This window comes from Giraffa tippelskirchi, chromosome 11 (genome assembly GCF_054371585.1).
Source record: "Giraffa tippelskirchi isolate mGirTip1 chromosome 11, T2T-mGirTip1v1.2.pri, whole genome shotgun sequence".
In the NCBI taxonomy this organism is placed as follows: domain Eukaryota; kingdom Metazoa; phylum Chordata; class Mammalia; order Artiodactyla; family Giraffidae; genus Giraffa; species Giraffa tippelskirchi.
This window is the reverse complement of record NC_137285.1, coordinates 6572945-6589023: the sequence shown is the minus strand read 5'-3', so window position 1 is coordinate 6589023 and position 16079 is coordinate 6572945. Positions and strand designations below refer to the sequence as shown.

At 47.5% G+C, this 16079-nt stretch overlaps 1 protein-coding gene across 5 annotated transcripts in view; it reads left to right on the top strand.

Annotated features, from left to right (window-relative positions):
• Positions 1–8141, top strand: part of SEZ6L (seizure related 6 homolog like) — a 189378-nt gene extending 181237 nt beyond the window's left edge. For 3 of the 5 annotated variants that reach the window (XM_081542937.1, XM_081542939.1, XM_081542941.1), the window contains 3 exons: positions 1981–2095; positions 2209–2311; positions 4847–8141. In XM_081542937.1, coding sequence (XP_081399063.1) covers positions 1981–2095; positions 2209–2311; positions 4847–4876 — 248 coding nt within the window. In that variant the 3' untranslated portion in view covers positions 4877–8141. The remainder of the gene's footprint in view (positions 1–1980; positions 2096–2208; positions 2312–4846) is intronic. The other 2 variants (XM_081542938.1, XM_081542940.1) reach the window with 2 other exon arrangements.
• Positions 8142–16079: the final 7938 nt, after the last annotated feature.

Sequence of the window (16079 nt, the reverse complement as noted above, 5' to 3'; positions counted from 1 at the left end):
CAAAACCACTCACTGGGGTGTCAAGTCAGAAAAAAATAATAATGTTTTGTTTAAAAAAAAAAGAAAAAAGTTTTAGGGCTGCCCTGATGGCTCCGTGGTAAAGAATCCTCCTGCCAGTGCAGGAGACACAGGTTCGATTCCTGATCCAGGAAGATCCCACATGGTATGGAGCAGCTAAGCCTGCACCACGAGAACTGAAGACGGTGCTCCCTAGAGCCCACGCTCCACAACAAGAGGAGCCACAGCAATGAGAAACCCATGCACTGCAGCTCCAGAGGAGCCCCCACTCGCCGCAACTAGAGAGAAGCCTGTGCAGCAACGAAGACCCAGCACAGCCAAAACAAATGAACTATCTTTTTAAGTTTAACCAATTGGATGGTTTCTAAATTATTTTTGGAGCCACTTGTCTTTCTGACTATACGCAGTTCACTTAGAATCTGGGGCAGCGGGAATTACATGTCATGAGTTGCAATCGCTTGCAACAGATGACGTTTTAATCCAAGCAGATGAAACTGGGGCTCAAGTGTGTATAGGAAAAGAGCCTGTATTAGCCAGTCCGCTGGGAAAAAAGAGGGCATTTATGCTGTTAGTCTCGACTCAGGCCCTTCCTTTGCTGTCTTCCACCAACCAGTGAACCGTGAGAACGTCTCAGAGGCCTGGGTTGCTCAGAGGGCATGATGCCATTGTGATGTTCTGTGCTCACGCATTTATCATAGGTATTAAAATTGATTTTTCAGGCCCAAACAGTGGCAGTTAATGGATTATAGATTGGCATGCAGCCGAGCTCTGTGAGACGTGGCCACAGAGAATGGCAGAGGAAAACGGAGGTCAAGTGTCCAAAAGGGATGTGGGGCTTTGCTGGGAAAACACCCCCATCCCCCCTTCACCTCCACACTGAATTATCATTTTGTCGTTGTTCAGTCGCTCAGTGATGTCCAACTCTTTGTGACCCCATGGACTGCAGCACTCCAGGGTCCCCTTCCTTCACTGTCTCCCAGAGTTTGCTCAAACTCCTGTCCGTTGAGTCGATGATGCCATCCAACCATCTCTTCCTCTGTCAGTTATGATAGTTCTTGTGATTTCTGTAGACTACTGGGAGGTAGTGGGAGGCTCCCAGTGAGGCCGAGAGGGTTACCTAGGAGTGTGCAGCCGTGGCCTCTCAGAATCAAACCTGAGTTGTCACAGTTGGGATGTCATGGGGGGTGTGGGTACCAAACACTGACCTGGCTGCCCAGCGCCCTCTGCTGGTAAGTCTGATTAAGCAGGTCTGGGAGGGACCTGCCAGTCTAGACACGCAACCCTGTCTTCTCTGTTGAAGTCGAGCAAATCTGCTTTTCCAGTTGGCACGTTGTGAGTTTTCTCCAAGTCTTCCCTTGGATTGGGTTTTAACCAGATTTTAACTTTTAATCACCTGACCCTTCCCCTCCCCCAGAAGAAAGTGAGTTAAAAGTGAGACGCTCGGTCATGTCCAACTCTTTGCGACCCCATGGACTGTACAGTCCATGGAATTCTCCAGGCCAGAATACTGGAGTGGGTGGCCTTTCCCTTCTCCAGGGGATCGTCCTAAAACCCAGGGACTGAACCCAGGTCTCCCGCATTGCAGGCAGATTCTTTAGCAGCTAAGCCACTACGGAAGCCCAAGAATACTGGAGTGGGTAGCCTATCCCTTCTCCAGGGGATCTTCCCGACCCAGGAATCAAACCAGAGCCTCCTGCATTGCAGGCGGATCCTTTACCAGCTGAGCTGAGTTAAAAGAGTGTAACTCCCGGTGGTGGCTATGACCACCCCATCCAGGGCTGAGTCTGGGCTCTGTTGCAAAGGACCAACTCCATTTCCTCCAGTCTCTGCCTCTTTTCCCTCTGGAGACAGCTCTCCAGTGAGGAAGGCTTTCACCCGCTCCGGCATTAGCTGTGGGTGCAGGGCTGGGAGAGCGGGGGCCCCGCGCTGGGCGCCGGGTACCCTCACCGGCTGTGTGTTTAGTAGCAGAAGCGGCAGCAGAGACATCTCTGGAAGGAGGAAACATGGCTCTGGCTATCTTCATCCCCGTGCTCATCATCTCCTTACTGCTGGGAGGAGCCTACATTTACATCACCAGGTATGGTGGGGCTCCAGGTGGGGATGGGGGCTCTCAACCCCCTCGGCGACCAGCAAGCTGAGGTCTCCTCGTCCAGGAAAAGTCACTTCTCTCCCCTTGACTCCGCTCTCCAGATGCCGCTACTACTCCAACCTCCGCCTGCCTCTGATGTATTCCCACCCCTACAGCCAGATCACCGTGGAGACTGAGTTCGACAACCCCATCTACGAGACAGGGGTGAGTCGGTCTCCCTTCTCTCCCCGGGATCTCCCTCTTTGCTCTGAACTCATGGACATCAAAACAAGAAGTTTAATTTCCTTTTGCTCATGATGCCACTGACAGAAAGGCATGGCCAGTGGCTTACCCCCACCAAGACCCATATTGAGGTAACTGCTGCCCTTTTGGGGAGCTAATGACAAGCCTGTAAGTCTGTTCGTTCTCAGCAGAAGGGTCACCAAAAGAAGGGGCTGTACCAGAGATCCATGGAGGGATGGCTGAGATGGATCAGAGCCCAGCAGTGGCCTGGTGGCAGTGGGCAGCGTTCCCAAATGTCTTATTAAACTCCCTTCCTTATTGAGTGGCTGTGTGCACATACCTGCATATTTGAGTGGCAGGTCTTGTGTTGGTACTAAGGACACAGCTGAACCAAACAGACACAGTCCTTCCATTAATTAGCTTATAATCTCACAAAGGAGACAGATATCAAAATAGTAATAGCCATAGGAGTGTTATGGGCCAGGCACCTTAGATGCATAATCTCCTTGAATCCTTGTAACTCTGTGTGTTAGATCCCCCCGTTGTTCCTCATTGACTGGTGAGGACACTGTGGTTCAGGGAGCAGAAAAGTGATATGGTCGAGGTTGTCCACAGTCAGAACACAGAGCCTGCAGCCAGGATGCAAACTCTGTTTGATTCCATTCATCATTATACTCCTCCCTCTCCTCTTGAACGTCAGACAATCAAATATCCCAGTGAATATTTTAACTGCAATAAACGATCATTTTTAAGGGCCGTTAAAGAAATTGGATGGGGTGCTCTGAGTATATGATTGGGAGGCCCCTGGGAGGAGGTAAGAGAAGGCATCTCTGAGAAAGTGATGTAAAGCTGAGACACGTAAGGAGGGTAGGACTTAGATGGTGGTGGGAGAAGACGCCAAGAAGACAGGAGAGCACATGCAAAGGTCCAGAGGCATGTGTGAAGAACTAGAAGATACTCATGATTCTGCAGAATCACAGCCCTTCAGATTCACTGTGTGCTGCTGTACAATTGTCTCCCACTGTTTGGGGGGAATAAGCTTGACTTGTTCCTTGTCTCTGCCAACCTTCTCTCACTCCCACTTACTCTGAGCTCCTGTGCTGGTTATTGATTGATGTGTGACAATATTATTGCAAATTTAGGAACCTGAAAAGGCACCCATTTATTCCTCCATAGATTGTGTAGGCAAGGAGTCCAGGAACAGCTTATGCAGGTCCTCTCCTCCAGGACTCACAGGCTACAGTCAAGGTGTCAGTCAAGGCTACGTTCTCATCTGAGGCTTGACTGTGGAAGAATCACATCCAAGCTCACATGGTTGCTGATAGCATCCAGTTCCTTGCAGGTTGTTGGACCAAGGGGCTCAGTTTCTCGTAGGCTGTCAATCTCAGTTCCTTTCCATGTGTCCCTCTCGTAGAACGACTCGCAACGTAGCAGCTTGGTTTTTCAAAATCAGAGAGAGAGAGAGTCCCCTTGTAAGAGGAAGCCACAGTCCTATATAATATAAAATATGGAAGTAACATCCTAACACCTTTTCTGTATTCTGTTGCTTAGAATCAAATCATAGGTTCTGTCCACAGTTAACAGGAAGGGATCATACAAGAATGTGAAAACCAGGAGGGTGGGGATCATGAGGACCACCTTGGAGTCTTCCCACCACAGTCTCATCTACCATGAAACACAGACAAAATTGCTTATCTGTGTTGACCCAGTGGGAAATACAGACCTCCATTAAAGCATATGACAGCAACCCCTTCTGGGTCCAAGCCTCTGACTTCCTATATCTCCCTTCTCTGGCCTTGGAGCCTGGAGCATATCACACACACTCAAATGAATATTGGAGAAATGGAACTGATTGCTGCCTACATGTTGTGGTCATTTTAAATTTGCCACTGGTAAGACAAAGTCATATGTTATTTTACACATATGTAGCTTGTTTCTGAATCCTCAAAGGAGGTCAAGCTGATGGAAAATAGTACTTTATAAAGTAGACCTTATTAAGATTTATGTGTATTGTTATGTGTATTAGACTCATGTGTATCAGTCACCTGGAACTATGATAATGCTGAGTAACGAACAGCCCCTAAAGTCAGTTGCTCAAAGCAAAAAGCGTTAATTTGCTCATTGATCCATGGGACAATGTTTTTGCTAGTTTCAGCTGGACAGTAGGCCTGGTTCAGCAGCCCTCACATACACATCTGGGACTGGCTTGTTGGCCAGTGACCCAACCCTGCTGTCCAGAACTCTCATCATCTCATCAGCATCTTGATGGTGCTAGAGGCCAACAAGGCATGCTCCGCTTATGTTGATGGCAGAAGGGCAGACACAAGCAGAAACACACATGCACTCTTCAAGCCCCACTTTCCCATAACCCACTGGCAAAAGCAGGTCAAGGTCAGAGTCAAGAGCACTGCAAAGTCCTCTGTCCAGTATTGGATACAGAGAGGAGTGAAGATCCAGAACCACGCCATGAGTCACTCTGCCACACAAGGGGTCACCAGATCTGTGCTCTTCTTGCAGGAAACCAGAGAATATGAAGTTTCCATCTAGAGAGAGCTCCATGTGAGACGGGAACTTACAAATACGAACTCAACTACAACCTCCTCCAGAGACTCATCCAGAGACCATGTGGCATTTGATGGAAACCCCAGAGTGTCGGCTGGCTTTTCTTTAGACTCTTTACTGGAGACTTACTGTTTTCTTTGCTGTATTTATTATATTTAAAATCAAGTTTAGGTGTGTGGTTGGATGTATTGCAGCTGCAGCCAAATTCATGGCACGGCCTCAGTTGTGAAGGTGGGTGGAGGACCTGTAAGATGGCAAACGCAGCAGCTGAGGGAAGAGGGGGAGAAAACAGAACACAGCAGGCTGCCTCTCCCATAAGCAACTCTGGCTGCATCCGATTGCGTGCATCTTCAGGGTCCATGCCCATGCTGTTTTCGTACAAATCTAAGTCCCAAGGTTAGGTTGGAAAGGGGTATTGTTGGATTAACTGGGGTTGGAATTTGTCATGGAGACTTAAACAGCTCTGCTCCAAAATCAGTCTGCGTCCTTCCTTCCAATTTCCCAGGCTTCTCAAAGGACTCGCCCCAACCCCTTCCTGCCATGGCCCCTCTGAGGGCAGCAAAGTTGTTACATGAACATTCTCTTTCACCGCCCCAGCGTCCTTGGCTGCTGGCAAACTAAGAAAATGTTTTCTTTCTATAAAGGTGACAGATGACAAAGGAAAGTTTTCAGAGAAGATGAGCGATTTGAGTTCCAGTGAAGAACTGGATGAGGGGGATCGCTGGGTAAGGGAATGGAGTGAATAAAATGTTCTTTTCCGTGACAGTCTTCCAATGATGAAAGAGCAGGTAATTTATGCCCCAGGGTCAGAGTCGATCACCATGTTCAGCAAGGCCACTCTCAAGCTGTGATGATTGATCCGCGTGCTTTGGAGGCATGAGGAATGTTGCCTATATAGTTAAAAGGGTGCGGGGTTGCAGGGGAGGAATCCAGGGGTGAGCTCTGATCCCCTCCCAGGGTGCTGGAATGCCAGAGCCTTAAAATAGTGGAGATTCAAGCAAGGTGGAACCTTCAGAAGACCTTTACATTTAAGTATTTTGGAGGGAGGGTCCCATAGGAAGAAACTGCTTTTCTGTTCTCTGAAGCTCTGCCCAGATGTTGAATGGCGGTGTGAATGCTTGGCCATGGAGGTGCTTAGAAGCAGGAACGGGGATTTAAAAGCCCCATGGCACCCTCATCACACAATTCGAACTCCAGTGAGAAGGGAAGGAGAAGTTTCAGGCCAGAAAGGGATTCTCAGCAGCTCAGTAATCCTGTGAGCATCCTGGTATTTTATCAGGGTCCTTTGCTCCACCCCAATAGGACTAGTGAGCATGTGATTATCTGGAAGATTTTTTTTTTCTAAATATAGGTGTAAAGAGAAGGCAAGGGGTGAGGATGCTTGGAGGTAATAGCCCATGTGAGGCTAGTTCATCTTCCTAGTGACAGCCGATGGCTCAGAGAGGTGCACCAGCCTGGTGGCTTTGGGGGTCCTCTTTGGCACCTTCTCATGCTCTCTAGAATTGTGTTAAATCAGCCGGTTTTCAAACATGAAAAGGCTTTTCAGGTTGCCCTGCCTTTGGGCGTAGCCTGGAGTCCATATCTTGGAAGCTTGCTTAGAAAGCCTCTGAAACAATACACAGTTGGCTTTGCAGACACACAGACACATATACCCTCCTCCCAGCAGGACCGTGGACCTCGGTCTCGGGGGCGGGGGGGGGGGTCTGAGGCCCACATATTTTCCTTCTGCCAGAAAAGGATCCTGCACACTTGCTCCTTCCTTCCAGCATGCACTCATGGTGCACAGCAAGAGGTCATAAAAGGCTGCATTCCAGCCGCCCAGAGTCCACCCCATTCTACGGAAGAACCAGAGGAGAAATGTTCCAGACCGTTGGTGAGCAACGTCATGTCTGGAGAAACAGCAGCAACGCAAATAATGCCAACCCTTTAAAAAAAAAAAAAGGCAGTATCCTATTGTTGCTTTGATATCTATTCTAACCCTGACCCTGGGTCATCCAGAATGAAGGAGCCTATTAATGACATTAATATTAGAACAGACTATGGTTACATGAACACTAAACATCTGCCTTTCATACAGACTGATAAAAAATAAAATCTTTATTCTAACCCCGTTCCCTAAAACTGGCCAAGCCATGGCCTAGGCATTCTTATTGGCTGTTGGAAGGAGTAGAGAGGTGGAGGTTTGTTTTCTTTTGTTTTGTGTTTTTTTTTCAGGATTCCAATGTATTAGTTACGTCTTAGTAGTACAGCTCCTGTAACCATGTTTTAAAAGTTTGTTTAAGCCGAAAGTTGGATCATGCGAGCTTGACAAGGTATAGTGTGATTGAAGGACAGGTTGGTGTCTATTTTTCTTTTTCAAATATCTGAATGTGTCTTTGGAATATGTAAAGGTGAAACAAATCATGATAATCGTGCCAAAAATTTACCAGGCATCTCACTTCAGCTCCTGTCATGTCTGTTTTTCTAAGATCAATGTTAAAATCCGCTGGGATTAAATATTTTTGAATAGGCTACAATCCTGAGAAACTCGAGAACGGACTGAACCTTCCTACAAGCTACCCTTTGTAAAACATCGGGGAAATACGTTTACAGAGATTTCGAGCTTCAAAGAATGCATGTGATGGTGTGTATTACATGCTAATTCGTATAAGCTGTATCTGCCAGCTACCATCTTGTGCTTTAAAAAGGCACACACTCAACTCTCTTCAGCTTGGAACTCATCCTTCTGCTTTTTTCAGGGGTAGAGGGTAGAATTATTTAGCCAACATAAGTGTTCCGGTCACTACTTGATGGCCATCCTTACTTAGTTCCACAGACATGCTTTAAAAAATGATCTTTTGAAACCAGCTCCTTGGAGAGCCTGCAGAACCTCAGGCTGATAGCTTGGGAAACTACCAAACAGCCCAGCAAGAAACAAAGTGGCTACGTGACCCAAATGGTTGTATAAGCGGACGGGACTTGGCAAACACATGGGTAGATTGAGGCTGAGCGTGAGCCTTGGGTAAAAATGACCTTTTCTTTGGGGTCGACCCAAAGGGTCTGACTTTCCTATGCTTTTTGAGGTCACTGGGTCATTTGAGGTCAGGTTTTATTGAATTGTTTAGAGCCCCTAAAGGTAGGTAGGCTTTCTCCTGGGGAGTTTTCATTTCCATTTTTTGCCCAAATTAAACGCAAAACAAACTTTCTAAGCTAAAATAATGAAGTCATTTTCCACTTTGTATATATTGATGCTAATAAAACAAATGAAAAAGAGTCAAAGCTACGGGGGTTTTGTTACAAACACTCCAGGATGGCACTGAGGGAACTGTTTCCAGCTTCTGGGGATTTGATTGGGGTGACACGTACTGACACTTTGATGCCAAGGCAGGACTGCCAACTCGGGAATGGTTCTGGGAAGGTGCAGAACAGTGTGTCCACTGCCATCATCAGACACACCACCATCCAGGACGCACCAATAGCATCCATGTCCAAGGGCAGGAGAACAGAGATGTTCTACCTCAAGCCCAGCAAATTCTCCATCCTCTGCCTTTTGTTCTCCATGGATTGGAAGATGCCCACCTGCCTAGGTGGGGGTGATCTTTGTTACTCAGTTTCCCAATTCAAATGCTAATCTCTAGGGGAGCCACAGTTACAGACTCATCTAAAAATGAAGTCTGGCCAGCTATCTGAGCATCCCTTAGCCCAGTCAAGTTGACACATACAATTAACCATCACTAGCCTGTCTCCATTTGACAAAGCGATGCTCCAGGTGGTACCCAGAAGAAAGCAGAGAAATCCTGATAGATGACGGCAAGCCACGATTCGTGCCAAGAATGACGAGTGCCGGGAGGAGCCAGGTGCGGCAGGGGATTGCGGGTGAGAGATCAAGGCGGTGATTTTACAGGAGTAGAGCCACACGGGCTGTTGGGGAGTCCTCGGGGCAGAGGGAGGCGGAGGGGAGTTTGTCCTCTTTTGAAGGACAAAGCCAGAGTGGCTGGAAGGTGGAGCGAGGGGGTTGCTTGGCCCGAGAGGGGCGGAGAGGTGGGAGGGGGCAGACCCCAAGCAGGAAGACAGGACTGGACTCTATGTTTAATGTTCTCTCTGGCGGCCACGTGGGGAATCGAATCCAAAGCTTAAGTAATTCTCAAGGATTAGGGGAACGAGGTTTCCAAGGTCGCTCTAGATCTCAGGGACAGCTCACAACAAATAGAAAGGGCTGGGGAGGCACGTGCGGCAGCATCCCGAGTGGGGGGGGGCGTGCTCCTTCCTCTCGGCTGTCCAATCATCTTCCGCGATGAAGCGAAGGGGTGGGGCTTCTGTCAGGTCCTCTAGGGAGACGCTTCCTAGGGGGCGGGGCCGCTGGCGGGACCAGGGTGGGGCTGACTCAACCTTAGGACTGTCACTCAATCAGTCCTGGAAGAGAGGCTCCAGGAAGGACAGGCAAGATCAAGAGGACGGAAAGGTAGTGTGCCTAGGATACTTTCGGAAACCAAGAGTCTGTTTCCCAGGCCCGACTGTCTGCAGGTTTAGAATACTAGTGGAGAGACAAGAACTCCCCCGAGACTGGAACCCACCCGCACTAGTAAATGCGCTCCACACAAACTAAGCAGGATGGGCTGCCTCGGGCCAGGAGCAAGACAACCCTAAGGCAGTGACCAATGAGACCCCTGCCAGGATAGCATAGTAAAACAGTAATCATTATAGTAATAGTCACTAGCATTTGTTGACTGTGTGCTATTTCTTTTTTTTTTTCTCAACATTTAAAATTTGTTGTTTAGTCGCTCAGGCCTGTCCAGCTCTTTTGCAATCCCATGGGCGGTAGCCCAACAGACTCCTCTGTCCATGGGATTTCCCAGGCAAGAATACTGGAGTGGGTTGCCATTTCCTTCTGCAGGGAATCTTCTCGACCAAGAAATCGAACCCGCATCTCCTGCATTGACAGGCAGATTCTTTACCACTGAACCACCAGGGAAGACCTCTCTCTTCTGAGTTTTGTAGTTATTTGATTCCCTTTAATCTCTCATTTGGGCTCTACTCTTAGTAAAATTATTGTCATTCTCCTCTTACAGATGTGGCATCTGAGGCTCAGAGAGGCCGAGTCTCTCGCCCAAAACCACACAGCTCGTCCATGAGGGAAGGGGACGCAGGAGGTCCAGCTCCTGGTCTATGTCCAGGGTAGGAATGCTTGAAGGCCAGCCTGAGCAGTGCTGCTCCCTCCTGGAGCACCCAGAACCCAAGCAGGCTTTTATCCCGTGGGCACCCTGAACGCAGTGTCAGCCTCACTTGGCTTTGTCCCAGGAGGGGTTTGGCTGGACTCAGCAGTGGTGAAGAGCTAGAGCTCTGAGTCTGAATCTTGACTCGATCAATGATAAGCAGCGTATTGGGGTGAGGGACCCCAGTAGGGAGGAGATTTCTTTCTACATCATTGTGAAACTCCCTGGTATGGGGCTTCTACATCCCTGTATGTGGGAGGAAACGTTACTGTCTTAAAAGTGATAGAATGTTGGGGCAGACCCTGAAAGTTACTCTATCCAATGTCTTTTTCTCTTCTCTCTGCTAAGAGAACTTCAGTTTTGCTCACAGCAGCCATGAGCCTATCTTCCAACAACAGATGACAGTTGGTTTCAATTATGACAATCCTGTTACCCATTTCCCCAGCCTCCCTTGATGTTAGGGTTGATCCTCTGACCCCTTCTGGTCAACAAGCATTAGCTGAAGTTGGCTGTGTGTGTGTGTCTGTGTGTGTGTGTGTGGTCAACAAGCATTAGCTGAAGTTGGCTGTGTGTGTCTGTGTGTGTGTGTGTGTGTGTGTGTCTGGTCAACAAGCATTAGCTGAAGTTGGCTGTGTGTGTGTGTGTGTCGCTGGGAAGGGAGAGTTGTCTAAGAAGACTTTGCCTTCCTGGGAAGAGAGGACAGACACAGCTAATACAACACCAACCCCGCCCCCTCCCTGTTTCCTCCTTTCTGAACCCAGTCATGAGGTTCAGAAACCTTCAGGACTTGAGTGTCCATCTTGCAATGGAAGACTCCAGCATGAGGACAAAGGCAAGACACTAAGAATGGACAGACACTAAGCGGATAGAAAGCTCTGGACCTCTGATGGCGCCAACATCCTACCTGTCCCAAGAATAATAATGCATGAAACCAGCTCCATGAATACAGATGATGGTTCTCTAGTTCAGAAACGGTATAAACAGAGAAAATATTTCACCAAAGCAGAACCTAAAGGCAAAGATAAGGTATGAATGCCCCTTTCTGGAAAGTTCTATCAACGTTTCAGCTCCTGTGCCCCCACCAACCTCCATTCCAAGTCTCTCGCCTCCCTGCCTTGTCCTCCCTCTTCTCCCCATCTTTCTCTCTCCATGTTATGACCCTTTCCAAGATTTGCTAACCTTCTGACCTAAAAGATGGCACAGGACAGAAAAGGTAGTTTTAACATGAATTTTATGGCTTACAAGTTTTAAAGACCTATTTTTTTATTTCCTCACATTTCTAAGTTTTTATTTACATTCAAGTAAGGAATACCCATTTTATTTATTTTTTAACACACAACTTAAAAAAAAAAAACAATAAAAGTCCTTTATCTATTTTTATTTTTTTGGCCACACCCTATGGCAGGCGGGATCTCAGTTCCCCAACCAGGGATCAAACCCGTGGCCCCTGCATTGGGTGTGCAGAGTCTTAACCACTGCACCACCAGAAAGTCCCAGAAATTCCCATTTTAAGACAATGCTATTAATACTACTGTTGGCAACATTGTTGCCTGACACATACAGGCATTCTTAAATATTTATGAAAAAAGACTATCAACCCAAGTATGACTGGTTGCAAGGGTCTGAGTAGCTTTCAACCACCAGGTGGCAACCTCCACCTGGCTTTAGTTGAAGGTCTGCTGCTGCTGCTAAGTCGCTTCAGTCGAGTCCGACTCTGTGCTACCCCATAGACGGCAGCCCACCAGGCTCCCCCCGTCCCTGGGATTCTCCAGGCAAGAACACTGGAGTGGGTTGCCATTTCCTTCTCCAATGCAGGAAAGTGAAAAGTCAAAGTGAAATCACTCAGTCGTGTCCGACTCTTAGCCATGGACTGCAGCCTCCCAGGCTCCTCTGTCCACGGGATTTTCCAGGCAAGAGTACTGGAGTGGGTGCCATTGCCTTCTCCGGTTGAAGGTCTACCTAATCCTAAAGAAACACAGGCACGCTTCACTGCCTGTGGGTCATTCCCTTTGGACAAAGTCATCCGATGAAATGCATTGTTCCTGATACAATGGTTTTCAATTTCAAGGATGAATGCACTGCCCTTGACTCTTGACAGGAAACAGAACAAAGGTCACTGGTTCTTCCTCCTTGCCCACGAGACAGACCCCAGACCCGGGCCAGAGGTGTTTTGGTTAAAAAATGGGCTTAGCTTGGACTCATGTAGTTTCTTGAGTCCAGTTGATAGGGCTCATGTAGTTTCACCCTCAACCACTCTAAGCTTACAAAGTGTTAGTCACTCAGTCGTGTCCCACTCTTTGCGACCCCAGGGACTTAGCCTGCCAGCCTCTTCTGTCCATGGGATTCTCCAGGCAAGAATACTGGAGTGGGTAGCCATTTCCTTCTCCAGGGGATCTTCCCAATCCAGGGATTGAACCCAGGTCTCCTGCATTGAAGGCAGATTCTCTGCCATCTGAGCCACCAGGGAAGCCTGGTGAGAATCAAACTCTATTGATGGTCCCTCAAGGGAACTGAGGGGGAGGCATATCTGCCAAGGAAACTTATTTAAAATCCTCTGTCTCCAGTTCTGTCCCCAAGAGTCTCACGCTCCTGGACACCTGTCTCCATCTCCCTCCCTGCCCAAACTTCAGCGCGCTCTCCCACTCACAGAACTGGGACCCGCTGCTCACCACCACCACCCCCTACTGGACACCTTACTTCCTTCCACAGAGGGTCGCCAAATTTAGAAAATAAAACTCTAGGACACCAGTTAAATTTGAAAACCAGATTTTAAAATATACGTAAATCTGTAGTGTAAGTTCTGAGTCTGTGAGCACCTGATTACCCTCTGAGCAATCAGAGTTTCCTTGATTAGTTCCGTGATGGTCACACGACCCAAGCTGAGCCAGTGGGAAAGTGCAGTTAGGGATATACTTATACTAAAATGTATTCATCCTTTATGTGAAATTCACATTTAACTGGATATTTTATCTGCCAACCTTACTGCCCTCTTCTGCAAAAGCAAGATATGCCTTTTCATTTCCCCAACCCCTGGACCTCTTTCCTCAACTGCTTTAGAAGTGGGGGTTAGCAAAAAGGGTAGAGTTTGTTACTTTGAGGTCATTCATAAATGCCACATATTTATTTCTGTCTTTACATTTTTGTTTGCATGTGAAATATATACGTGTATGAAAATAGCCCAGGCTGATTAAAACAATTCACGCAAGCCACCAGCCTAGCAAGTGAGCTAATAACCTTCTCAAGCCTAGTCCCACATCCTTAAAACAGTAATATTCACTGTGCAATGGGTATCCTTCCACACCATTCCCTTTGCTCCTAAAAACACAAAGGAGAGATTTCATTTTCATCAAAAAAGAGAAAAGATTCTGCACCTTGCTTTTTAAAAATCCCCCTTGATAGCGAGAGGACATATCTATCCGGAGCATCTCACCAGTTCTACACAAAGCTCCAGCTCACTCTTTCTAAAGCTGAGTTATAGCCAATAGTGTGCGACATTATAATTTATTCCGCTTATTCCACAGAAATACAAGGCACCAGGGATGAGGATTTTTGTACGAGGTTGTTTATTGCGGCAGAATGTCGTGTCACAAGCTAAGAAGAATGTGAAGGACAATCAGTAGGGAACCGCTGTGCTTATTTATCTGAAAGACTCTGCCAGCAGTTCCAGAGTCTCTTTTTCTTATCAGTCAGACTCTGACCCGCCCTACTCCGGGGATACCTCCTGGAAGGAGACTCTTCCATCTGCACTTCTTCTCTACAATGGAGATGTACTCAATCTGCCTCAGTTTCCCCTCCCCCCGAGTCCCTGCTTCCTGACTTTCAACTATTTTCTACTGGAGGATCCTCTGGGAGGTTTATATAATCAAAATGATTTCATCAGATTGTGAGGCAAGAACCACACTTTTATCCCCAAATCATGGGTAACCAACTGTTTATCTCTTAGGAAGATGCTGGTACATTTTGGTCTATATCCCAGCATTTTCCAAAAGGACAGTCCCTTTTTCGTGGCAAGCACCCCACATGCTGGTTGTAATGGAAACCCAGCCTCCCTTCTCTTCCTAAGAGCTCCTCCATTTTACTTTGAGGAGCCACTGGGAGAGAGAGGATCTCAGTCCACCTGCTTGGGTGGAGCCACCCTACAGCCTAACTCTCTGAGCAGACCACAGCCTGGCCAATCAGAGATTCCAGGATTAGCTCAGAGATGATCACATGACCCAAAGTGGGCCTATGGGAAACAGGCTCAATCTCCGTGGGGCGTTGCCAGGCTGCAGGAGGGATGCTCAGACCTGCTGGCAGCCATCTTGCTTCCATGTGGGACAAGCTTGGCTGTCAATGAAAAGAAGACCAAGAAAAACAAGGCCCAGAAATGGAAAAAAGACACAATTCCTGGTGAGGTGGTTGAGTCTCTGGGATCTGATTGGACTCAAAGTCACACCCACTTCCTCTTGCCTTTGGTATCATCTGAACCAAACCTTCTGTTTGGGATGAGGCCAACTTGAGTTGGTTTCTGTCCCTTGAAACTAAAAGAGTACTAAATGGAACATTATTTTTATGTCAAGTTGTTGAGAAAATATATCTTGTGTTCCTGCCTCTCCCCCCAAACACACTCAGGCAGTCATATTCACAAAGCATATATATATATATATATATATATATATATATATGAAAATTTATACTATTTTGTATTTAGTAATAACTCATATACTGAATGTCAAGACCCACAGGTAAGACTCACATGCTCTATGTGGCTTATAGGGCATCTGGATGTGCTAGAGAGATACACCTGGGAGCAGCTCTCAGCCAATGAGGGATGGAGTTGAGGGATTAATATCACAGTTCTCACTTCTCTTGGGAGGAATAACTGAGGAATGGTCTATGCTGTCCCCAGAGTTCCCAGTGCTCAGATGTTGTTCAATGGCTAAGTTGAGTCTGACTCGTTGTGATCCCATGGCCTGCAGCACGCCAGGCTTCCCTGTCCTTCACTATCTCCTGGAGTTTGCTCAAACTCATGTCCATTGAGTCAGTGATGTTACCTAACCATCTCATCCTCTGCTGCCTCTTTTTCCTCTTGCCCTCACTCTTTCCCAGCACCAGGGTCTTTTACAATGAGTTGGCTCTTTGCATCAGGTGGCCCAGTGCTCAGAACACACTCTTTATGGTCTTCCTTCCCCTCTGAGGATTACTTGCCTATTGTCCTTCAGATGCTTCCTGGAATCACCTCCCAAACAACCCCTTTCAATATCATTTTTGGTAACTGAAAGTCAGGGTCCAGCTGCTCACAGCTCAAAAGCCATTGAAGGGACCAGGTTGGTGGAAAGGAAAGTTTGTTTTATTTTGCATTCTGGCATCCAATGGGGAGAGTGGATGCCTGTCCAAAGGCAGACTGCCCTCCACTAACAATTGGTGGGCACCAGCTTTTATAGGCTGAGGGAGGGGGTTACATGCAGAAACAGCACTGTCAGCTCTGACAGCCTTCTTGACATTGGTCAGATGGTGGTCTGACCTGCATCATCTTGACCGTTTTAAATACAGTTAATCTTCACTTCTAGGATTGATTGGTTTGGTCCTATTTCCTTGAGGCCAAGTCTTGGAATTGTGGCAGCTTCTGTCCTGGCTGCAGTCTGGTCATCAGGTGGTTGACTTCTTCTGCCAGGTGTGGGTTTCGGTACCACGTACAGCTCACAGGATGTGGCTCAGAATATTATCTACAGCCCTTGAGGAGGAACTGAGGGTCCTTGACTGTGCTTAATGACTAAACAATTACTGTTTTGTCCTGTCTGACTGCTTTTAATTTGCTCTTGCATTTTCTCATTCCTCTGGTTAAACTTATTCTTTAGCTAAAGTTTTTCCCAAAGACAAAAGACAGACTGAGGACCTGGCTGGGGGCTGGGGTGGGGAGGGGGAGGGAAGGACCAAAAGGTCTTGACTAGTGTCTGGTTGGGGAGAGTGCCCACCAGGAAAGCTACATCCAAACACAGGAGAACCAGAGCCCACTC